This window comes from Gastrolobium bilobum, unplaced genomic scaffold (genome assembly GCF_033153095.1).
Source record: "Gastrolobium bilobum isolate Gb01-03AN ecotype WA unplaced genomic scaffold, APGP_CSIRO_Gbil_v1 utg50351, whole genome shotgun sequence".
NCBI lineage: Eukaryota > Viridiplantae > Streptophyta > Magnoliopsida > Fabales > Fabaceae > Gastrolobium > Gastrolobium bilobum.
Genome location: NW_026897333.1, coordinates 84,318 through 110,802, shown reverse-complemented (window position 1 = coordinate 110,802; position 26,485 = coordinate 84,318). Strand labels below are relative to the sequence as shown.

General features: G+C 36.0%; 1 protein-coding gene across 1 annotated transcript; it reads left to right on the top strand.

The window, feature by feature from the left end:
• Positions 1-3,324: 3,324 nt before the first annotated feature.
• LOC133306101 (serine/threonine-protein kinase-like protein At1g28390) lies at positions 3,325-5,191 on the top strand. The gene has a single exon (XM_061506382.1). The coding sequence runs from the start codon at positions 3,425-3,427 to the stop codon at positions 4,973-4,975; it is 1,551 nt and encodes a 516-aa protein (XP_061362366.1). The 5' UTR covers positions 3,325-3,424; the 3' UTR covers positions 4,976-5,191.
• The last annotated feature ends 21,294 nt before the right edge of the window (positions 5,192-26,485 follow it).

The following is a 26,485-nucleotide window of genomic DNA, read 5'->3' as shown; positions in this document are numbered from 1 at the left end:
TTGCAGACCCAGTTACTAAGAGTTTGCCTGAACTTGTGTTCGAGAGGCATGTTACTTCTTTGGGTCTTAGGAGGATCCCAGACTTGCATTAAGCAAGTGAGAGTTATTGGTTTCATTGTGCTCTTGGAGTAAGACGATGAAACAATAAAATAATTTTCTGAATTTCATAAATAAGGTTTTATTTATTTATTTTGCGCACTATTTACAAACATAAAGGTCCGGATCAAATTGTGGAGTATATGATCATATGGATACGTTCATGGAGGACATGATCATAGGTTCTCACAATTGATGAATGGAGTCACAGCCGTTAAATAAAGTTGGGCACTTTATTCAGGCTGCAATATTTTATGAAATGATTTTGTCCGAATCATTGTAAAATATTGGTGTGAATTAACATTTACATTGAAAGGATGAAGGAGAGATTTGATTAAGGTTGTTTTTCTGTCATAAGGTATCAAATCTCCAGTTAACTATAGTTATGTGATTGCTCTTAATCCTGAGTTTATTATAAATAGGTAATCAAATAGTTTTTATTCTTTGATTTACCAACGGGTGAGGTTCGATCTATTGACGGCCAATAACTCGGTATTTTGGGAGTGAGATTATTTGATTATCGTTATTTATGAGATAAACAACATGGAATTTGTAGGATATGTCCCCTTGATATGTTTTGGTACTTGGATATTAAAGACACTGGCCAGTGCATGTAATCCATTAGAGAAACTATCATAGTCAAGGGAATAAATAATTGATTAAGTTACAGAAAACTTGTCAATCAATTATAGACATTCTACAAAGGGGCGATGCATATTAATGTTATAAAGGTCATTAATCTTGGAGTTCACGTTCGGGCTTTTAGTGGAGTAGCACCGAATTAGATAATCTTGTAAAGATTATCAGGAGCCTTGATCAATGACAAATGGTAGGTCCCCAGGCTAGCTCGAGACAAGGGATGGGGTATATTATCAGATGATGATAGCTTATGGGCTACATGGTCTTGGGTTTACGAACTCAAGTTTGTATCTTAAAGAGCAAGTGGGAGATTGTTGGATATATGCTCTTTTGGTCACTAAAGTCCTATTGGGCTTCAGTGAAACTTGAGCCCATGAGGCTTAGGGTTGAGTTATGTCTAAGACCTAAGCGTATATATTCAGAGTTTTCTCCTCTTGTGCCTCCAAGGTGAACAGATCATCAGAAACAAACAAACCCCAAGAGGCAGACGTCCATCATCTGAACGGTTGCCCACACAACCATCTCATCCTCCTCGAGAGATAGTTTGGAAGATCTTCCACAGTCCAGCTTCAAGGAGGTTGTTCGTGCTGCGGCGCTGAGGTGAGCTGTTCGTGAGGAGGAATCCTACAAGGGAAGATTCTACACGAGACCTGCGCACCGAGAGGTAATTGTGAAACAAGGATGATTCGGTAAGCATACCAATGTACTAGGTCCTAAACCGCTTCCGCATAAATCTAAGATTTCCTACAAAAAGTTTGTTTCAAATAATCAGTGAGCTTCAAATAAAAACAACGGGTGAGATCTGTGAAGAAAAAGATATTATGAAAATCCCGCCTAGACAACTTAATTTATTTCCTGGTGGTTCTAAAGTTAAAAAAGATAATAATGGGTCCAACTATTGAGCCATAATTGATAAATGGCTGAATTTGTCTTATTAAGTTGTTGCATACATCCGGCAAGACTTTACCCATGCAAGAAGTAAACAGCTTGATTAATTGAGATGTCCCTACACAGTCAATCATTTGGAATACTAAAATCATATTCTTGTGATTTCATATTATTTAGTTTTCAAATAGTCGAAGAGGGGTAGGTATCAAACATAGTTAGAGGAGACATAAAGTATTAAAATGAATTTGTGATTTGTATTCAGATTATCTTATATCAATTGGATTCTTGTTATCATCAAATTCAAGCTTTATTTCAAGTTTTATATTTGTATGATTTCATTGATAAAGCAAAGTAAAAAAGCAAGGCTTGCCCCATGTTTGGGGAGTGAGTAAATGGAATAGCAATGAATGCATGGAAAGCAAAAAGGACTGGTTCATGTATGCAGTGGAGACCGAAACATTCGATCGAATTCAATTGTTTTTCATTTATTTACCAGAGAGAAAAGATAAATAGGACAGCAAGCACCAGAGTTTTCACGCAGTAACATTAAAAATATTAAAAAGCACATTTCATATTTTATTTTTATTTTTTTAAAATAAAGGCTTCCAACTCTCCAAGGTTTGATTCTAGAAAAATGTTATCTCCGTATCAATCTGTACAATTTATGTTACTTTTCTATATAAAGTAAGTTTATTTTTTGAAAATTAAACTCAAATTGTCAAACCTTAAATTTTCGGATTCCCTTTAAAAAATATTGTATTATTTTCTAAATTATATATTGAATAAATAAATGAATTAACATGAATCTATATCTTTCTGTTACCAAAAAAAATGTTATAGATATATAACTTTAATAAATGAATTTTTTATGTTAACATTTCATATAATTCTTTTAAATTTGTAATAAAATTTCAAAAGAAATTGTAAGGCCTCATCTATTTAATATTAATAAAAAGAGAAATACAAAATATTCAAGGTTATAGGAATTAACATGAAACTATCCTTTCCATAACTTTTATTTATTAGGCAAAATTTATTTAGTGATACGAAATAATGAGTTTTTTTATGTATCTTTCATTCATAACATGATATATTTATTTAACAAATCATTAATAAATAAATTTTTTTAATATAAATGAGAGAGTAATTTGATAAAAAAATAATACTATTATATTATGAGTGAAAAATATCAAAAACTCAGTGCATTGACAGCACTGAAGAAATTCTCGAGTAACAATCTATTGTTAGTATTTTATTTTTATAATTAAACATCTAGTTATTACATTAAATTAAGAGTTTATTATTTTTTAATTATAAAAAATAAATTTATTTCCTAGTAAAAACACATGTAATTCATTTTTTTTTTCTCTTTTTACTTGGCACATAGACTTCACACTCTTTTTTTTGGTAATCTAGACTTTACACTTTTATATATGTTTAGAAAATAAAATTTATTTCATACACGAAAAACATTAACCGCTTAAATTAAACTCATTTGGAGAAGATGGCATCACAAATTGGATGATGAAAGTGAATCGAAAACGAATTTTTGTAAAAAAATAAAAAAAAAATTGAAAAAATCAAGCAATGTTTTCATATTCACACTTGAGCGTGGTCCTCTCCTCCAAAGCTGTGAACCATTTACTTTGCACACTTCAAATTAAAAGACAGACCCATTATCTTTCTGTTCAGAGTTATGGCTTTTGGCGCTCTCTTTTTATTTTTTCTCCCACCACTACTACTTCACCACCTTCTCTATTATTCCCTTCCATTTTCTCTGCTAAACTGAATAATTCTTCTAATGGGCTATTTCTCTTGCAATGGCGAGTCCGCAATCGCCACCTGTGATCCCCACTACAAGCACCTCAAGAACAAGACCAAAACCAACACCAACTCTAAATCTAAAACCCATAACATCAGGGTCAGGGAGTTCTCCTACTCCGAACTCTTCGCCGCCACAAACGGCTTCTCCGCCGACACCTTCTTAGGAAAAGGAAGTCATGGCAGTGTCTACAGGGCCACCCTCGACGGAGGAAACCTCATCGCCGCCGTCAAAAGGAATAAACCCTCCGCCATTACCCACCACAACATCAACCCCGCAGACAACGAGATCGAGATTCTCTCACGTGTCGCAAGCCCTCGACGCCTCGTCAACCTCATCGGCTTCTGCACCCACCAAAACGACAACCTCATCGTCGTCGAGTATATGCCCAACGGTTCGCTTTACGAATTACTCCACAGAAAAGCGGTTCGACCGCCCGGTTGGACCCGCCGCGTCCGGTTCGCTCTCCAGGTTGCCAAGGCGGTTCACGAACTGCACTCCGCTGACCCGCCGGTCATCCACCGCGACATCAAGTCTTCCAACGTGCTCATCGACGGCCGATGGAACGCCAGGCTCGGAGATTTCGGCCTCGCACTCAGGGGAAACGTGGAGGACGTTCGCTTCACGTGCACGCCGCCGGCGGGGACGTTAGGTTACCTCGACCCGTGCTATCTTGCGCCGGCGGATCTCAGCACCAAAAGAGACGTCTTCAGCTTCGGGATCTTGCTACTCGAGATAACCAGCGGAAGAAATGCCATCGACGTGAACCATAGTCCGCCGTCGGTTTTGGACTGGGCGGTTCCGTTGATTAGGCGCGGCGAGTTCGCCGGAATCTGTGATCCGCGGATCGGACCGCCGTCGGATAAGGCGGCGATCCGGCAGTTAACGGTGCTGGCAGCGAGGTGCGTGAGATCGACGGTGGAGAAACGGCCGTCGATGGCGGAGGTAGCGGAGTGCCTTAAAGAAGTGAGGAAGAGGGTTCACGCGCCGCTGATATGGAGTAGCCTGAAGAAACGGGTGAAGGCGCGTGGGGGACCGTTGGTGAATGACTATGACAGGAGTGAAGAAGTTGTGAAAGGTGGTAGCAGAAGGAACGGGAAAGTATCCAGTGTGTCGGGTGTAGAGTATGAGAGTGAACCCGCGAATCGAGCGGTGAGGTCCAGGTCCATTGGTTCTGGTTTCTTTAGCGAGATTAAAATGAAGTCAGGTTCGGATCCGAATATGGGTGGGCACCCGAGCAAAATTGAATATGGGTTTGGGAGTAAGAAGGGTAAAATGGTAGTGACGACGAGGTTCAACAGATCGAGGTCTATGGGATTTTTGCAAAGCCCACGCCGTTTACGTTACGGCAGTGAGAATGTAATTGGAAAGTCAAAGATTAGTCATCAGAATCATAACAATAATTATGACCCAATTCGTTCGGGGAAGATGGCATTGTCTGAGTTGGTCATTATGGATAAGAAGTTGGAACAGAGAATGATTGAAAAACCATTAGTTTATTCACATCGCGTTGAGAATCAAAGTAATTGAGTGTGGTGTTGTTTATTTGTTTTTTGTTTTTTTTAAATCGTTGATTGGATTCCTCGGTATACGCATGGGAATCATTGCGTCTCAAAAGACCGCAATCTGATAGGGGTGCTTTGCTTTGCCTTGCCTTTATATGATGAGTTTGAACTTTGAAGGATTCCAATTGTGGGTTACGCATCTTCTAAGATGGGAACTCTTTCTTTAACATGACAAAAGTGTGAGGGAAAAGCGATGTTGTTTAGATTTGTATAGTAATCAACTTATTCATTAGTTCTTACATTTGTATAGATTCAGAAGAGCGAGCTTGCTGTTCATCTTTGAAGAATGAAGAAGCACAAAGGGACTTGGTAAAAAGCACTATGGATTCTATTAATCCTTTGAGGTAGTAGCCACTCCATCGTCTAGCTTCAATAGAATTTTTACTGTCATTCTCTCTACCATTAACTCTTTTTGCTCATCGGGTTAATATTCTTTAATTTAGATTTAGCAATTCTTTGTTTCATTTATTGCCTTCGCAGATCTTTCCTTTTATATATAATAATTAATCAGTTATTTTGATAGGTTAATATATGTTTGAATTACTTTATTTTATTTAAAAAAAATTAATCAAAATGTTCTAAAGAAAACGTTTGGCTAACAAAAGTTCGGTACGAAATAATTTTACACGAAATTAAATTAATTAATTAAACCTTGTATAATTTGGTTTTAAGTTAATTAATAATTAATCATGTTTCATCGCTTTTTTTTAAAAAAAAATAGAGAACTAAGACATTTTTATTTTTTATTTTGCTTTTGTTTCTTCTATTTATTACTTTGTAAAAAAAAAGTAATCTTTTTTGTATCTGTTTGGGTGTTTTTTCCCCAGTATAATTATAGGGAAAAAAGTTTTCGATGTTACTTTAGATAACTTTATCTAATGTTCATCGAAACGACGTCGTTTTGGGTTGAAAAATTAAAAAATTAGAGTGATAAAGACTATTATAACCCTGAAATAAATTAAAATTACAAAAATACTATGATTTCCGTCCCAAAACGACGTCGTTTTGATGAACATTAGATAAAGTTATCTAAAGTAACATCAGAAAAAACAAACCCATAATTATAATAAACATCCAGAAAAAGCCTTTACAAAAGACGCGTTTATGGGGTTTGCATATGAACAAAAAAGAACGAGAGATCAAGCCTTTATAATCCACCATATCGCTAGAGTTTTATACCATATCAAGGGTGTTCTGAACAGAGTGCCTAAATGTTATTTTTACGTGTTTAGTATGCACTTCAAAATATTTTTCAATGGAGGGTGTTTAGTTTCGGGGTCTTGTTTCTACGGAAATGTTTTTATTTATTTTTTATTTTTTTAATAAATTTAAATTCTTTTTCTCTTTTTAGTTTGGCGGATTCCATTAGGTAACTTTTAAAATAGTATTTTTTTTTTTCAATTCATCGTCATACCATTATTCACACACACGGATATCATTATTTACTTTCCTATCATCATTCGCTCCCCCATCACATTTTTTCCATTGTTATTATGCGTGCTAAGTTATAATATCATTATATCAGAATCTCAATAGAAAAAGAAAAGATAAAAATTGAGATTGTGATCTAACAATATTAGAAAGAAATAGGTAAAATAGAAATGAAAAAAAATAACAATAATGTCTTATCTCATAAAAAAAAATATAAAAATAATTCCGTGTGGGACATGATGTAACAAACTTGTAAAATTACCATCCATGCAGCCTCAAATGATAAAACAGTCATAGTATCAATGTAGGATCAAAGATACATTAACAGTCTATTTGATACTTCTTCTTCTTTTTTAACTAAAAGCTGCTTTTAGTTAAAGTTCAAAAAAAAAAAAAAAAAAACTAAAATCTGTTTAATAATTATATAAGATTTTTAACTTAAAAATTATTCATTTCAAAGAAAATTGATATAACTTAAAAAAAAAATCCTCTTATAAGTTTTTGGCTTTTTTATTTATTATAAAAAAAATTCTTTCATTATGAATTATTTTCTAAAAACATACTTAAAGTAGCTTCGGAGGAGAAAAAATATATAAAAAAAAAAAAAAAAAAAATACAAATATGACTACGACCACAAAATGCATGCAGACACAGTGGAGCATGTCTACATATGTCAGGCAACAAATATAAAGCATTTATAGCTAGATAGACTGTCATATGGCAAAATATTTGTGGTTGTGACACAGTAACTGTATAGAGTCGTGAGCTTTCGGATGCTATCTCGTTGGGTCTTTGGGCTATTAAGTGATGGTAATTGGTAGCTAAATCTCTATACATTGAATGCATTTTGGATCCTTATGGACCGCTCCAAGAACTAAAGGGGTAATCAGGTGGAGTTTCGGTTATTGCCTATTACTGCATACAAGGTTCTAACGAGCATTTGCCAAGTTTTGTCTTAGATTCTCTAACTCTCCTTTTGTATTAATTACTGAAACCAAAGGCTGTACTGTGCCCTGTACCTGAATTGATAACAACCTATCCGGAATATTAGCCATTGATAGTATAAGCTTGGGTAACATATTGTATATGCACAGCTTTTAGTAGACACTTTAGAATTTTGCGGTTCAATGATCTCTACGAGTTTTACTCTATCTAAAAAAAAAAAAACTACGTGTGTATTTGAATTAAATTTTGTAAATTTAATTTTGGTTGAACATGATTTTCAAAACTAGATTTTGTTGAGAAGTTATGAATAGTAATTTATGTTTGGAAATTTTTATTTAAAAAGCCATTTTGGTAAAAATAATGTTTGGATTTGTTAGTAAAGTTAAAATAATGATATAATATTAAATTATGAGGTTATTTTTATCAATACACAAATCTGCATCATCATTTCTAATAATTGTTAATCATATGAAAAAATTGATTTTTTGTTATCTGATTCGATTTCTTCTCATGTCGGCAACTATACGCATTCCATTATTTCTAATTAATTGATGGTTGAAAAATAAATTTTACAACACATCAAAAAAAAAAAAAAAAAAATCAAAAGATGCGTAGTTCAATTTCCCTAATGCATTAACAAACATAAGAGCTATCAGTAGAGAAAGTAGGCTCATAGATCATTTGCCTGAGGCCCTAAATCCTGTATTTTCGAAGCAGTACTAGGTTATTGATTTTTCTTACTGTCTTTTGATTAACAAGTTCTAGATAACACAGCTACGTGCAAAATCTATAAAAACATCAACGTCGTATGTCATGAAAGGTTCCTCCTCTGTCTTAGGTGTCCCACACCATTAACTCCTTAGAATGCACTTTTGCGTCTCATATAAATATGATATGATGCATCGCTTGGAAGCAAGCTATCAAATTGAACCGCTTTCTCTGCTAATAACCACCCATCATTTTCACCGAATTTATCTCACCTGCGGAGAATTTATATCAGCCTCGTCTCCAATTGTTCTTATTTCCATATCAAACAATCTTGGACCGTATTTGATAGTTGTCATGGATATCGACCATACAGAGAATAATATATTTCATTGTAACCATTAGATAAGAATCTTAAATAATATTTATTATTCTCTCTCTTCTTTAAATTATGATATAACGGTGTTGGAGAGTAGTAGACAATAAAAAGTGTAGGTAGAATAACTTATATTGCTAAGACACTAATGATTATAACATTCCAGCTAGCTTTTACAATTGCAGTGAAATACTAAAAGTAATGAATTAAATCTAAACAGAAATATGAACTCCCCAAAGTTTTGAGTTGAATTAATTTTTTATAAGGTATCAAAGCTTTCTTGATCAGTTATGAGTTCAATCTTCACTGTCTCCTACTTGTGGAATTAAATAAGTATAAGGTAAACTAAAAAAAATTTCGGCCAACGCAATATTCACGTTCAAGACCAAAAGGCTATTGCATGAGGAGATGTATTAGAGAATAATATAAACCAATGGTGTTAGTATCGCACGATACGCGATACGTATCGCACGGTTCGATCCGATACGAGGAAAAAACGATTCGAACCGCATCATTGAATCGTTTTTGCACAAAATCGTCCTGCTGAATCGTGGAATCGAACGATTCAGTGGTGAATCAGTGAATCGTAAATATTGTGCGATTCAAATGTTTAAAAAAAAAAAATCAAAAGTCAGGATTTGAATTTAAAAAAAATATATCAAATGTCAGAATTTGAAAGATCACGAAATTTGGATTCTCAAAGGTCGGTTGCTTCAGAAAACAGAAATATTAGGGATTCAAAATCCCATTAAACAAACAAATTAAAGAAAACAAGAAAGAGAGAAGAGAATCAAAGAACAGAAAGGAAAAAAAGAAAAACGAAAAACTGCTTTCAAGCTGTGAAGAAGTGAAGCGAAGAACGACATTCAGACTTCAGAGTCAGAGAGAATGAGACGAGCTGTGAAGAAGGCTTGCAAACTGCTTTTGGGTAGTATTTTATAATTGGAGTTTGGTAATTCAACTTTACAAACTTAAATATATTAAAATATTATGTAAGGCATATGTGGTGTCCGTTGAAACTTGAAAGTTGATGGGTATGTGGCTACAAGATGATGAGCTGATTAAAAGTACGTGCTGCATCTTTGGGTTACGTGGTTTCACCATTAAAAAAACTTGGTCTTGCAATCATTTTGATATATTTAATGAGTTCGCAAGTGACAAACTTCTTTTGGGTAATATTTTTTGCCTTTGATTTTCTCTCTCTCTCTTTTACAGTAATAGAAATAATAAAAATGGCTCCAAAGAAGAAATCCAAAAACAGAAGGATATAACTTGGGATCATTGTAAATCCCTTGCGAATAGGTTGAATATTAAAAGTAACTATTGTCCCAAAACAATGTGGGGAGGAGCATTTAGAATGAAGCACCATCTAGCTGGAACACACAAAGAAGTTGCTCCATGCCAACAAGTGCCGGAAGAGATAAGGGATCTATTTAAAAAAATATTAGAGGATGCAAGAGATGATGATGAACTAGAGTGCTTCGATGATAAAGATTCACAAAAAAAAGGGAGCATGGATAGTTTTATGATAAAAGGAAAAAGTGGAAGTGGCTCATCTGCTATGAAACAACAAACTATAAATTCAATGGTGAAGGATAGAGATTTGGTGGTTCGAGATATTTGTAGATGCATATATGGCAATGCATTGCCATTTAATTTAGTTAAGAGTCCACTATTTATTAATATGGTGAAGTCTATTAGTGAATATGGTAGAGGCTTAAAACCACCAACTTATCATGAAGTGAGGGTGTCATATTTGAAGAAAGAAGTTGATCTTGTCCATACTAGTTTGGATAAATATAAGTTGGAATGGAAAAAAACTGGTTGTACATTGATATCATATGGATGGACTGATGGAAAGGGTAGATCTCTTACTAATTTTCTTGTTAATAGTCCTAGAGGGACTGTTTTTATAAAATCTGTTGATACAAGCAGCTTTATTAAAGATGCTGAAAAAATATTTGAATTACTTGATGAGATGGTGATGAAAATTGGAGAAGAGAATGTCGTTCAAGTAGTGACAGATAGTGCTTCAGCCCTTGTATCTGCTGGACAAAAGTTGATGGATAAAAGAAAGCAACTCTTTTGGTCACCCTGTGCAGCCCACTGGCTTGATTTGATTTTGGAAGATATTGGTGGCATTACAGTGTTCTATAATACCATTTGGAAAGCAAAAAAAATTACAACTTTCATTTATAGGCACACATGGGTGTTGAATTTGTATAGAACCTTTTCCAAAGGTAGAGAGTTAGCTAGGCCTGCAATAACAAGGTTTGCTACATCATATTTGACAATGCAGTCAATTTTGAAACAAAAGACTGCACTTCGATCTATGTTTACATCTGAAAAATGGGTTAATAGTGCTTATTGCTCTAGGCCGGAAGCTAAATTTGCAGAAAAAGTTGTTTTGGTTGATAAAAGGTTTTGGAAATCAATACATTATTGCTTGAAAATTGTGTCTCCTCTTGTGAAAGTTCTTAGACTTGTGGATGGTGATTCAAAACCTGCAATGGGATACATTTATGAGGCTATGGATAGAGCAAAGGAAGAAATAACAAAGAGTTTTAATCATAAGGAAAAGAGATATAAGGATGTATGGGAAATCATTGACAAGCGTTGGGATTTACAACTTCATAGGCCTCTTCATGCAGCCGCCTATTTTCTTAATCCAAAGTAAGTATAGGTTCTTTATATTTATTTATTTATATAAAATTCTTTATATTTTATATTTGATTTATTATTAAGCCTTATTCTAAATTTATAATAATTATATAGGTTCCACTATGACACAAAGTTCAACCCAGATCGTGAGGTTAAAACTGGCTTGTGGAAGACATTGGAAAAGATGTGTCCTGATATTGAAACAAGGATCACAATTGATTCCCAAATTGAGAAATTTGACAGGGCTGAAGGACTCTTTGGAAATAGTTTAGCAATTGCAACTAGAGCTAGGAAGCAACCTGGTAATCATCGAATTTTGTGTATTGATTAAATTATGTTTTGATATTTTTAAAATTAAAAATTAAGTCATTAACCAAATATTTATTTATCAATTAAAAATTAAAAATAGCAATTACATGGCGCTTGACAATCATAGAAATTGTAGTGATTGGATCATTGACACTGGAAAATCGTTTCATATGACACCTCAAAGGGAGTGGTTCTGCACCTATGAATAATATTCTGACAGTACAGTTAGAATGGGAGATGCCACGACTCATGCTATTGTGGGGAATGGGAAGGTAAAGTTGAAGATAAATGACAGGACAGTCGAGAATCTGCTGGATGTTATGCATATTCTGGGGCTTAACAGAAATCTAATTTTCATTGGTAATACGACAAATGTAGGTATTAATTCAGCAATGACAAGTATTCTTGCAAGCTAACTCGGGGAGCTTTGGTGATTGCAAGAGGAGAGCGCCATAGTAAACTGTAAAAACTGCTGGGTAACGCAGTGTTCAGTGGTGAAAGCTATATTTCTAAACAGATAAAGGAGGACACTGTAATGTTATAGCATAGAAGGCTGGGGTATATTGGAGGAAAATGTCAGGAGACTCAGACATCAAAGATTATGGTGGATGGAAATCTGAACTGCTCTACGAGATTTGGATTTTTCGAACATTGCCTGCAAGGGAAACAAAATCAGGCGTCTTTTGACTCCATAGGAGGAAGAGCTAACGGGATTCTGAACCTGATATACTGTGATGTGTTTGGCCCCACCTGTAGAGTCACACTGAAAATCAAGTTATTGTGTTTTTTTACTGATGATTTTACGAGATAAGTGTGGATATATTTCTTACGCAGTAAGGATGAAGTGTTTGATAAATTTCGCGACTTCAAGGCTTTGGTGGAAAATCAATTTTACCGAAGAATCAAGGTGTTGTAAACTGACAATGGAGGGGAGTTTTTTCAACAAAATTTAATCATTTTTGAGCGAGCAATGGGATTGCAAGGCAGAAGACTATGCCCTACTCACCTCAACTGAATGGGGTACATGTTTGGTAGCTGAGTTTTCGGCGGAGGCAGTGGCTACTGCTTGTTATCTGAAGAACAGATCTCCCACATCGGCCTTGAAGGAGAAGACTCTGTATGAAGCACTGTTTGAGAAGAGGCCAAACATATATCATGTTAGAGTGTTTGGCCGTGAAGCATATGTGCATGTACCCAAGGAGAGAAGAAGCAAGCTTGACAGTAAATCTAAGAAGTGTATGTTTATTGGGTACAAGGATGGAGTCAAAGGGTACAAGTTGTGGAATCCTGATACTCGAATTGTAACTTACAACAGAGATGTTGTGTTCAAGAAATCTAAATCAAATGAGATTTTTTTGAAAGCTCCCGAAGTGCAACAGACTATGGAGTTTGATGTGGGTTTAAAAGAGAATGAATAAACTCACAGGTCGCAGTGGAAAGTTCAAATTCTGAAGCTGTTGAATATAACGTGGTTGAAGATGAAGATTCTGAAATTCAGGATGAAGTTGAAAAACCACTGGTTAGGAGGTCCACAAGGGAAAAAAGTCCATCTAAGAGGTATACGCCTGAAAATTATATTCTCTTGCTAATAATGACAGTTGTTCCCTGAGCATTACAAATGATGATCCAAGCACTATAAAACAAGCTAGGAGCTTGGAGGATGCCAAACAGTGGGGGGGAAGCTATAAAAGATGAGATGAAATCTCTGATCAAAAATCAAACTTGAAGTTTGGTGAAGCTACCTACAGAACGAAAAGCAATTGATTACAAATGGGTGTTCAAGAAAAAGCTTGGTGTTAATGGGGAAATTGAACGATTCAAGGCTCATTTGGTTGCGAAGGGATACTCACAAACAAAAGAAGTTGATTATGGTGAGGTGTTTTCACCTGTTGCAAAGTTGAATTCCATAAAACTCGTATTATCTGTGGCAACTGCATATGATCTTGAGGTGGAGCAGTTGGATGTGAAGACTGCATTCTTTAATAGTGATATGGAGGAAGATATTTTCTTGAAGCAACCAGAGGGATTTGCTGTAAGAGGTAAAGAAGACCTAGTCAGCAAGCTGAATAAATCCATGTATGGCCTGAAGCAGTCCCCTAGGATGTGGTACCTAAAGTTTGGCACCTATATGGTGAAGATTGGCTTTGACTGTTGTGATGCTGATCATTGCGTCTATGTGAAAAAGTTAGAATGTGACTTTGTTGTTCTAACGTTGTACGTTGACGATGTGTTACTTGTTGGAAATAGATTAAATATGATCAGCACTGTGAAAGTAATGCTGGCGAAGCAGTTTGAAATGAAAGATTTAGGCGCTGCAAATGTGATCTTAGGTATGCAGATGAAGAGGGAGCATGAGAAAGGAAGAATATCGTTTAGCTAGTGGAAGTATATAGAGGATGTTCAGAAGAAATTCAAGATGACTGATTACAAACCTGTGTTGACTCCCATGTATACTGGTTCTAAGTTATCAGCTAACCAGTGTCCCAAGATTGAAAAAGAAAAAGAAGAGATGGCAACAGTTCCATATTCTAGTGCAGTTGGGAGTCTGATATATGCCATAATTTGTACTCGATCTTATATTACTCAAGCAGTGAGAGTATTGAGCAGGTATATGTCCAAGCCAGGAAATGAGTATTGGATGGCGGTAAAGTATGTGTTCTGTTATCTTCGTGGTACATATGAACTTGGGTTATGCTATGAAGGCGTGAAAGGCTCAAGGGAGCAGATACTATTACAACTGAGATGCTTTGTCGATGTTGATTGAGGAGGTGTCATTGAAAGTAGAAGGTCTACAAGTGTATATGTTATTTCTTTATTCGGAGGAGCTATCAATTGGATGAGTAAGAGGCAAAACACAGTTGCTTTATCTACTACAGAGGCTAACTAGATGGCCTTGACATATGCTGTCAAGGAAGCTATTTGGTTGCGGAGGTTCTGCAAAGAGCCTGGCTTTGCACAAGGAGAGGTTATAGTTAGAGCGTCATTTTCTTGGCTAAGAACACAGGTTTCCATACGAGGATCAAGCATATCGGCATACAGTACCATTTCATCAGAGAGAAGATTGAAGACAAGGTTGTATTGCTGGATAAGGTTGACATAAACGCAAACATTGCTGACTTTCTAACCAAGGCAGTAATTTCCATAAGTTTGAACGGTGTACGACTGCATTAGGTCTGAAGAAGTACGTGAAGCATTCACTGAGTGGGAGAATGTTGGGTATGAATCATACTTTGCATTCGGATGAAGACTCTTGTTGGCGGGGTCAGTAAAAAGTCAACTGGGATCTCTGTCCCAAGTGAATGAGTAGGGGTGTAGGGAGCAACGCCCCAGGGCTCGTAGAGGCCTGATACTGCTGTGGACCTTTTTAATAGTTTGCGCTTGAGCCCATGAATTAGGGTTTCTAAATCTTAATTATATTTTCTTGTAAATCGAGTGACTTGTAACGAGTGACAGTGAGGTGAATATAGTACGGACAAGCTTGACGTAGCCTACATTGGGTGAATCAAGATAAATCACCGTGTCAATTTTCTCTCTTCCTTTCTCTTTTCATTTTTGATTTGTGCGACGATTTATAATACATACCTCATGTACCAAGTGACAATACTTGTCTTACACCTAGTGAGTCTCGTAAAGACAAAAATGTTTAAGGCCTTCTTTATCATTGAAGAATCTTCTCTATCTATAAATACTTATCTTCTCCATTTAAGAGACACCCCTTATAGTTATACAAAAAAAAAAAAAAGACACCCCTGGTACACTTTTTATTCTTGTTATTAGTCTACTAAAAGACAGTTAGATAGCACTCATGGTGACTCTCTTATATAGATTGGGTTCATACTTTTATCTCACTAGATTATTGTTATATTAACCCACTCTATCCCTACAAGGGAAACATAACTAATTCTATCACATAAACAATTAATTTTTAAATCAAATTAATTGAACAATAATATAAATTAATAAAAACTAATAATATAGTTAAATAAGAATGAGTGGTCTAATAGCATAATTCACTTCATCATGAGGTTATACCATATTCAAATTGGGTCAATGGGCTTTTCCCACAAATTGAGTGACGAGATTTGCGGCCCTACTAAATCTGTCAGCTCTGTCGTTCAACTATGGTCATGTCAAGTCGAATTGGAAACAGCTCGTCCATACAAACAAATAATCTTTTGACACGTTACATCTTATTGGACATGATTGCAACTGGGCTTTCATATAAGGAATAGTTACAGTTCATCAGTCTGGGCTAAGAAGAGCAGCATCTATATTTTGGGCCATTGTTGTGGGCTTCAAGGGTGAAATGTTAAATACTCTGCAGTTAAACACCACCCAAAAAAATAAAATAAAAAAATTCTCAGGTTCACACATGGCACAAACATGACGACGGTGATGATCGTGTTCTCTGGTGGATGTTAAAGGTAAAAATAACAAAGATGTATTAAAATACCAACATAACAAAAAAGTGACACTATGCTCGTGGTTTAGTGAAAAACAGAGCAAAAAGCACACACAAAAAAAAAAGCTAGGAAAGCTTACTCTACTAGTCTTTTTTTGCCTAGACAAGATGGTAGCTAGCATAATAATGAAACTGAAATTAAGGCCCCTACCCTAATAAAGAAGAAAGGAATTGATTTTTGTTTGGTGTGCACTTTGTGTTGGGGTAGATATATGCATGCATTAGATGTGTGGGATGGCAATTGGAAATATTGAGGGTTAGAGGAATTGTAATGTTGATTATGACAAGGTATAAGAAACTAATCTAAGTGGGTGGGGAGTTTTGGGTAATAGGAATATGGGGGCATGACAGATGGAGGGCCCACGGCAGCAGAATAAGGTGAGTGTTTGTTAGTGTTAGTGTTAGTGTTAAGTGTCAGTGTGTCAAGGAAATTATAGGGAATGCAATCCTTTGAAAGAGAAGAGAAGAGAAGAGACACACTATAACTTATAAGGCTGCCATAAAGCATATTTGAAATGGAAAATGAAGTTCAGGCACTAACCCCGCATACCCCACCTCCGCACTCTCTTTCTCGTCTCGTCACCAATCATGTTCCATTATTTTATTTTACCGTCAATCCCACTAACTCTCGGCTCGGCTAACGAGGTTTCACATTCTCCTTCACAAGAACGGTGAAAATATCCATATAAAACTGAACCCGTAGCCCAATTCAACGGGATCAACATGCTGCTGAGTTTATTGAAAACTGCATGAGATTATATCTATTAAATTTATGAATCTATTAATCTCATGTTACATGAGATAATTATCTCATGCAATAAAGACAAGAGACAAGATAGTGAAGTCTATTATTTATAAAATAAATATTAAAATAATAATGTGAACTCCACTACTTTGTCTCTGTTGTATGATATAAATTATAATTATCTCATGCAACATGAGATAATTATTTTCCTTAAATTTATTACATTAGTTGACTAAGCTATCTTTTAAAACTGAATTTAATACTTTTAATGACTAAATTAATTACTACTTTCCTTGCAATTTATTTTCAAAGCCAGATTTAACTGAATTCCTTCTGTCTACCAAGGTAAAAAGTAATTGTAATTAAAATATTAGAATAAATTTAGTCACATTATTTAATAAATTCAAACATGTTAATAATTATATAAAATATTGAATTTATTAAATAATTTACATTACATAATTAAAAGCAATATACGATGCAGAACATTATTATGGCAGGGTTGGGCTGTTGTCCTCCCAAAGCTTACAGTTCGTTATATAAATAATAAGTTTCTAAACTATTGGTTGTTGAGTTAAATTTATTGTATTCTCGATCTATTTTTATATTTCTCTGAATTTAAAACATAGAAATAACTTCATTTTAAATTGATAGGATTCTTTGCAATCAATATAAAAAAAAAATAGAGAATAGAGAACTGAAATCAAACTTTGCCTTCACTGGAACGAGAGATGGTTTACCTTCCACTTATAAACGAAAAAGACTAAAATGTATCAAAATAATAATTCCTTAACTTAAAATGCAAATTTCTTATCTCAAAACGAGTCAAAACCAATATAGAATATATTCCACTAAAATAATACTTAATTTGAACCAACCTGCTTGACATATTATAAATTTTAAATTTGTCTTTGTCTTTGTCTTCTTCTTCTTCTTCTTTTTTAAAAAAAAAAGAATGTTGAATACCACCAACGTTAGTAACGTATCTCTGGTCTGGACTCTGGAGAGAGAGAATATCAATATAGCCTAGATATATGAATAAATTGAAGGGTTGATATATGGACGTCTTCTTCGTCATATTAAGCTTAGAATCAACTTAATAAGTAATGAAGAATTTAAGATGATATTTGAGGGAAGAAAATGGGTGCACTACTTAGGACAAACATAAATAGTATCCTCTATCCTCATCTACTATAATAGAAACCAAGATCAAGCGTAAAATTGGACTGTCAATATAAAGAGTAACACACAATTATATTTTTCCTATCAGAAAACAAAAAATATTTTTTCGGAAAAATATTATAATAATTTCTTTCTTGCAACAAGATTTTTACAAATACACATTGCAATTGTGAGATTAAAATTTATTCAGAGTATTGAATTTACTCTCATCGCAAGTGCTTTTCTTCTTCAACTGCTCAGCTTATACTTGCTTCGCGGCTCGCGCTTTGATATATATTCCATATTTATTTTTCTCCCAAAAATAAAAAATGTAAATATTATGACGTGAAAATATTATTTTCTTTCGTGTACATATATAATCAGAAAAATATTTATGCAATTAATGCAGATAAGTTATCTACATTTATTTTCAAAACGGCGTCATTTTGGAATTGAAAGATTAAAAAATTATAATTGTAAAGACTATAATAATCCTGAAATAAATTAAAATTATAAAAATACCATAATTTTTGTCTCAAAATGACGTCGTATTGAACTTAATGCAGATAACTTATCTGCTGCAGAAAAAGTGAACTCATATATAATATTGGAGGAAGATTATATTTACCAATTTTTTGTTTACAAATTACATTATATCTTATCGGTAAGATAATCTTGAGTAAAGTTTTATAGTCATACATAATATAATTTGTAAATTTATAAAAAAAATTATTAATATAATTCTTCTGATCAAATTGCACTCCAGTTGCACCGTTGTCAAATAAGGTATAGGAAAGTTATCAATAAATTATGGTGAAGAAAAAGTGAATTCACTCAATTCAGAACCGTGAATGTGAAAAACCACGGAAGAGTCGGGTTCAGAGGGTAAGTAGCAGAAGTTACTGTGTTAGTTGGCGTCTCTTTTTCAGGAAAATGGATGCGAAATGTGGTTTCCGGGCAGCTGACATGATAGTGACATGAGTACGATGGGAATCAGAAAAACCCTGCACCTTGCACTGTTGTTGTTGTTGTCTACAGAAAGAGAATCACATGGGGAGCTCTAACCCTATGCTAATTCAATCGGTGGTTATTCAGAATATATATATTAAAATTTGGATCTATTAATCTCACGTTACATGAAATAATTATCTCATGCAACAGAAATAAAATTGTGGAGTTTACTACTTTTTCAAAAAAATAAAAAAATAAAAAATAACAGACCCTACTATTTTGTCTCTGTTGTATGAGATAATTATTTCTCTTAAAATTCTATATGAAAGAATTATGTAGACTTTTTGTATTTATTTTTGTCTTCGTATGAATTAAGGGTAGGATTTGATAGTATAAGTTTATATTATATGTTACAACATTTCCAGTTATTTGGTGTGACCATCGTATAGTATAAGCTTATACAGCAGAACCCCTTAGTACATCAAAATGATGTATAACTTAATTAGGCCTAAGAGAGTGAAATTAGACCTGATAAGAGGTTGATATATTAATATTGCTTACAAGTATAATTTTCAAGAATTAATATATCATTTCAATATTAATATATTAAAATAATATTTTAATATATTAATTTTTAAAACATTAGAGGATATTATCTTATACAATACCATACCAAATACTAGATAGTATTAAAATTTAATCATGTCTTATACAATTAGGTCTTATATTATCAGATCTTATCATATACTATGCACCACACATGCCCTAAATAGATAGGGTGTAACTTGAAGGTATATCATCAGAAACGCGGAAGCGCATCGTACCGATGAGATGAGAAATGAAGAACACCGCTTTGATTACCTGAGATGAAGCAGCGAGCGTGACAATTTCTCACGTTCTATTCTCCTCCTCAAGCCTCACGATCTGCAGCAACGCACCACGAACGGTCGCAATTCCGCTCTATGGTTGATCTTCCAGGCTATGACTCAAGGGGGATCAAGTGGTCGTGTGGGCAACCGTTCAGATGATGAACGTCTGCCTCTTTGTGTTTCTGATGTCTATAACCCTTTTGAGGCACTAGGTGGAAAGAGAGTTTATATACTCTGCCCAATCCAAAACCAACCCTAAGCTTCATGGGTTATAATTGGTCTTTGGGCTCACTCTCACTAAAGTTATTGGGCTTAAGTGAAAAGAGCATACTAAACCCAACATAACTATTCTTAATGAAAAAAAAAATAGATACAAAAATTTCATATAACTCTCTTATGTGAAATTTTAAGATAAGATGATTTATTTCAATATGCACACATATATCAGATAATCAACTACCGAAAGTTTAAATACTAAAATGAGCAATTATATTATTCCCATAACACAGTCAAAATCAGATGAATTGTAGATGTAAAACATTCAAAAACTGAAAATTATGAATATAGTTTCACTTATTAGCTTGAATTGTTAAGTAATATTATTATTTAATACGGTATCAAAGTCCATGACCACACATTAAATAGAAACGAGTCAATAGAGGATCACATGAGTGAAAAAATACAAAAATTCATTACATCAAGGTTTCCGGTTGAGATAAGATAATAAAATTAATTATTGTGATTTAAGTAGCCCATTAACGAAAAACATCCTTGTTTTGAATTTCCTTGCATCACTAAGCATGGTATCACAATGTAATGAGCTCTAGAGTGATTGCCGTAAAATCTGGATAATTTATAGTCTAGTTAAAAAATATTACAAACAGAACTACCCATTAAGTTGTTTTAACAATTGCAAAAACTTCACATTAAATTTTTTGTTGTTGCAAAAACTGGTTTATTGCAATTACGACAAAGAAATCAATGTTTAAATAATTAACAATTAGTGTTCATCACTAGTGCATAAATTGTGGGTTGGCAAAACTTACACCTGAAGCTCCTCGAGATCTGACCAAATCTTGTTTGAGTTCTTCATATGAATTATATTCTTAACATGTTTCGAGGGTCATCAGTTCTGCACTTGGGCCTCCCTTTGTCTACCCCAATAATGCCTATTGCTATTCATAATTGCTTTCCTTCCTTTTTCTCTTCTCAGTTGTACCCATCCCATCTCTTCTTCCAATTTTCTTAATTCCAATCATGTTACGCATTGCATCCCACATCTATCTATAATTTTATTTAACAATTCTCCAAAATGTATGAATCCATATGTTTTGATTTTAACAAGTACATACGCCACGTAAAGAATTGCTTTCATTAATTGACATTTTAGAACATCATTTTGTACAAGTTTGCATTTTTTTATGCGTACACGAAAACACTGAATTATAAATTGATAAAAAAAATTAATGTGATGACGCACAAATTCAAATATATGTCTGATAATAAAAAATAATGTAATTTATTTTAATAAAATAAGTGTGCTTAGATATTGCTAAACAATCACAATTAAGTGGCACCTAACTTCTTTAATGTTACTTAATGCAGATCGCAAAATTTCTTGCACTTGAAGTTTTATAAAAATTATCATATTTTTACAAGGTAAGTAGTGTTGGGAAATCGGTTCCCTCAACTCGGTTAAGAAGTCTTTTCGCGGAAGTCAATCAATAAGATCCTGAATCTCGGATCTCGACAATATTATCTCGGCCAGAACTTCACCAAGTCGGGCAGCACAGCGGAAAAAATGAAAAAACACAAAGGAGAGAGAGAACACAAACAGATTTTAACGTGGAAAAACATTCTCCAATGAAGAAGTAAAAACCCACGGGACTTAGTCCAGTTCAAACGTCCACCATTAAAATAATGGATACAAAGAATCAAAAATTCACCAAAGTGGTGGTTAACATAACCTCTCCAACAATGGTAATAATCAAACTTTCCTAGAGATGTTTCACTCAAACTCTCTCTAGAGATCTCTCAAATACAAAGCTAAAAGTTTTGCTCACAAATCTCTTAAATAATTTTCTCTCAATCTAACATAGTCTTCACCAACAACTAATGAATATATATAGGAGATGGAATTTAGGGTTTAGGAATTTTAGGAGACCCCTCAATCGGCTTGGGCTTAGCATTGAAAGAGGAAGCCCAACAAATCTCCCCATCCGTCTTCAATGCGTCGGCTTCAGCATCAGCCCGGCTCCTTCACAGCAGTCTTCAAATTTCCTTGTTGGAACCGGCTTTGTCATCATGTCGATCCAATTATGGTCAGTGTGCACTTTGACGAGTTCGAGCTCTCCACCTTCCACCACATCCCGGATCCAGTGATACCTCACGTCAATGTGCTTAGTGCGGGAGTGATAGGTCGAATTCTTCGCAAGATGGATTGCGCTTTGAATGTCACAACTCACTTAGTACTTGTCTTGATCATGGCCGAGTTCTATGAGGAACTTCTTCATCCACAACATCTCTTTGCTTGCCTCAGTAGCGACAATGTACTCAGCCTTGGTTGTCGATAGTGCAAAACACTTCTGAAGTCTTGATTGCCAGGAGACAGCTCCTCCAGCAAATCTCATCATGTATCCCGTTGTCGACTTCCTCTAGTCGGAATCTCCCCTTAAATCAAAGTCTGAGTAGCCTTGCAACTAGGCTGTGCCTGCTCCAAATCGGAGGCACAAGTTGGTCGTACCTCGAAGGTACTTGAATATCCATTTCACTGCTTCCCAATGCTCTTTGTCGGGGTTTGATAGATACCGGCTTACCATTCCAACAACATATGCAAAGTCGGGTCTAGTGCAAACCATTGCGTACATCAAGCTTCTTACAGCGGATTGGTACGGGATCTTCATAATCTCGTCTTTGTCTTCATCAGATCTCAGACATTGCTTCTGGTTCAGCTTTATGTGTCCGGATAACGAGTGCTCACTGTTTTGGCTTTGTCCATGCTGAATCTCTTCATAATCTTCTCAATATACTTCTCTGGACTCAGCCACAGTAGCTTCTTTTTTCTATCTCGAATAATCTTGATTCTGAGTATCTGATTTGCAGGGTTGAGGTCCTTCATTGTGAAGGACGAGCTCAAAGCCTTCTTCAGGGCGGATATCCTCGATTTGTCTTTCCCTACAATAAGCATGTCGTCAACATATAACAACAAAATCAGAAAATCTCCGGCCTCATACCTCTTCACAAATACACAGTGGTCGGCCTCTGTCTTCTCAAACTTGTGATAAGTCATGAATTATTCAAACTTCTTGTACCACTGTTGAGGTGCTTGTTTTAAGCCATGAAGGTTCTTCTTCAACCAACATACCAAGTCGTGTTCTGGAGCTCGGAACCCTTCAGGTTGCTCCATATCTATCTCTTCTTCTAAATCACCGTGAAGAGATGTCGTCTTCACGTCCATTTGTTCTACCTCGAGGTCCATCGAAGCCGTCATAGCTAACACGATTCGAACCGAGGTCATTTTCACCACAGGAGAAAAGATCTCTTCAAAGTCTACTCCTTTCTTTTGATTGCAGCCTTTCACTACAATCCGGGCTTTGTATCCCAGGTTCTTCCCGTTCTCTTCGTTCTTAATCTTGTAGACCCATTTATTTTTCAGATCTCATCTTCTTTTAGGCAGCTCGGTCAGCTCATAAGTCTGATTCTCGTGGAGAGACTTCATGTCGTCTGGCATTGCCTTTTCCCATTATTCTTTCTCTGAGCTTGTCACAGCCTCATCATAACTTTGAGGCTCACCGTCTTTAGCAACAACGATGTATTCATCAGATGGGTATCTTGTAGAGGGTCTTCTTTCTCAAGTTACATATCTCGGCTGTTCTTCAGCTTGAGAATCTGGTTCATCACTCTCATCCCAGATCTCATCATCAATTTGGTCTTAAGTATCTTGGTTATCATCAGCTTGTTGCTGGTCATCACTTTCTTGATTTTCTCCCCCTGCTTCAGCTCGGACAGGAGGGATGGATTCTTCTCTTCGGACAGTAACCCAGACTTTGGGCTTCGAGATGTCATGAATGGTCTCATCTTCATGAAAGATCACATCTTGGCTTCTCACTATCTTCTTATTCATTGGATCCCAAAGTTGAAACCCGAACTCACTTCTCGGAGAACCAAGATAAATGCATTCATTATTCTTCGCATCGAGTTTTGCCCTTTCATCTTTAGGGATGTGCACGAAAACTCGTCATCCAAACACTTTCAGTTGATTATAGGCCGCTTTTCGCCCTGTCCAGATTTATTCTGGAATTTCACCTTCAAGTGGCCGTGATGGTGAGAGGTTGATCAAGTCAACAGGAGTTCTGACGGCTTCTCCCCATAATGATTTCGGCCATCCGGTATTGGATAGCATACTCGGACCTTCTCTTCAATAGTCCAGTTCATCCTCTCAGCAAGTCCATTCAGCTGAGGTGTCTTGGGGGTCGTCTTCTCAAGTCGGATCCCGACCGCTCTGCATTATGCATCAAAAGGGCCGCAATACTCACCACTATTGTCAGATCAGACCACCTCCAATTTCTTGCCAGTCTCCCTTTCACCCATTACATTGAATTCTTTAAAATATTGGAGTACCTGGTCTTTAGACTTCAACAAATAAACTCACACTCTGCGGGAGTGGTCATCAATAAATGAAACAAAATACTGAGCTCCTCCAAAGGATCTCTCCGACATGGGGCAAACATCAGTATAGACGAGGTCAAGAATATACCTGCGTCTTCTGGGTTGATCCTGTTTCACAAAAAAAATCTGGTGCTGCTTTCCAGCTAGGCAGTGCGTGCAACTCTCCAACGTTTGGCCTTTCAACCTGGTCAGTAATCCTTTCTTGTGCAGGATTTGGAGCCATTTCACACTCATGTGGCCGATGTGCTTGTGCCATAGCTCCAAGCTAGGTCCATCTCGGACAGAATTGGCTCCTCCGCCATTGATCTTTCCTTGCATCACGTACGAGGAGCCTTCCTTCTTACCTCGGGCCACGACCAAGTTTCCCTTAGCCAGCTTCCATTTAACACTACCGAAGTAGTTCACTAACCCGACATCGTCAAGCTTGCCTACCGAGATTAGGTTCAATCGCATGTCAGGAACGTGCCTTACATCTTTTAACACAAGTTGGCATCCGATATCTGTGGTCAGAGTTACATCACCAACACCAACAATTTTGTTGGTCACCTGATTTTCCATTTTCACGACTCCAAAATCACCACCTCGGTAAGAAGAGAAAAAACCCTTATGTGGAGTGACGTGGAAGGAGGCACCAGAGTCACCAATCCTGGTGCAGTCATCATATGCAACATTCAAATAATTATCCTCACCAAGGAGGAATATCTTGGCATCCGAGTTGGCAGCCACAGCAATGGTGCTCATGTTTTTCCTCTTCTTGGGAATAATTTGATCCGGCTTCACAGATCCATTCTTCTCATCATTCTGTAAAGTCCAACAGTCTGGCTTCTAATGTCCTATATTTCCACAATAGAAGCACTTCAACTCATATTTCGACTTTGATTGACCTCTGGACATTCCTCTTCTGTCACGATCTTGACCCCGGCTTTTGTTTCTACCCTGGGAGTCAGATTTCTCTCTGTTCTCAGCAACGTTGGCCTTAGACGTGCTAGAAACATCTCGTTCTCTTCTCTTGGCTTCTTCATTCAAAAGACTATCTGTTACGACATCCATCTTCAATTTTCCTTCTGGGGCCAAATTACTTAAAGTCACCACCAGAGTATCCCAGCTTTCTGGCAACAAGCTCAACAGCAATAAAGCTTGCATCTCGTCATCAATTTTCATATCGGCTTTTGACAGCTGATTAACAATACCTTTGTAGGTGTTGAGGTGTTCAATCATGCTCATGTCGTCCTTGTATTCGAGCTTTATAAGTCGGCGAACCAGGTGTGCTTTGTTCCTGGGAGTCTTCTTCTGAATCATGGACTCTAACTTCGTCCACAACTCGTACGCGTTTGTGAACTCGGACACGTGCTCAAAGAGACTTTTATCACTATATTTCTTGATCGTGGCTATCGCCTTCCGACTCAGGATCTCCCACTCCATATCAATTTTGCTTTCCGATCTCTCATCAAGGATATTGGGCTCATGTAAATCTTTGTAGTAGAGATGACCCTCCATCATCGCTCTCCAATAGGTGAAATTGTATGCGGTCAGCTTGAACATATCTCCATCATGAGTTATACCACTGGTCTCCATCTCGTCTCCCTCTGAACCCGTCGAACTCGGGCTCTAATACCACTGTTGGGAACTCGGTTCCCTCAACTCGACTAAGATGCCTTTTCACGAAAGTCAATCAACAAGATCCTGGATCTCGGATCTCAGCAACGTTACCTCGACCTGAACTTTACCAGGTCGGGCAGCGCAGCGAAAAAAATGAAAAACACAAAGGAGAGAGAAAGAAAGAGAGAGAACACAAGCAGATTTTAACGTGAGAAAATCTTCTTCAATGAAGAAGTAAAACCTGCGAGACCTAGTCCAGTTCAAACGTCCACTATGAAAATAATGGATACAAAGAATCAAAAATTCACCAAAGTGGTGGTTAATATAACCTCTCCAACAATGGTGATAATCAAACTTTCTTAGAGATGTTTCACTCAAACTCTCTCTAGAGATCTCTCAAATACAGAGTTCAAAGTTTTGCTCACAAATCTCTCAAAGAATTTTATCTCAATCTAACCTAGCCTCCACCAACAACTAACAAATATATATAGGAGGTGAAATTTAAGGTTTAGAATGTTTAAGAAACCCGTCAATAAACTTGTGCTTTAACTTTGAAGTCCAACAAATAGTATTAGAGTTGCATACTTGCAGCA

Coding starts and splice junctions, on each gene's coding strand:
- LOC133306101 (XM_061506382.1), top strand. CDS start 3,425: ATGGGCTATTTCTCTTGCAATGGCGAGTCCGCAATCGCCACCTGTGAT.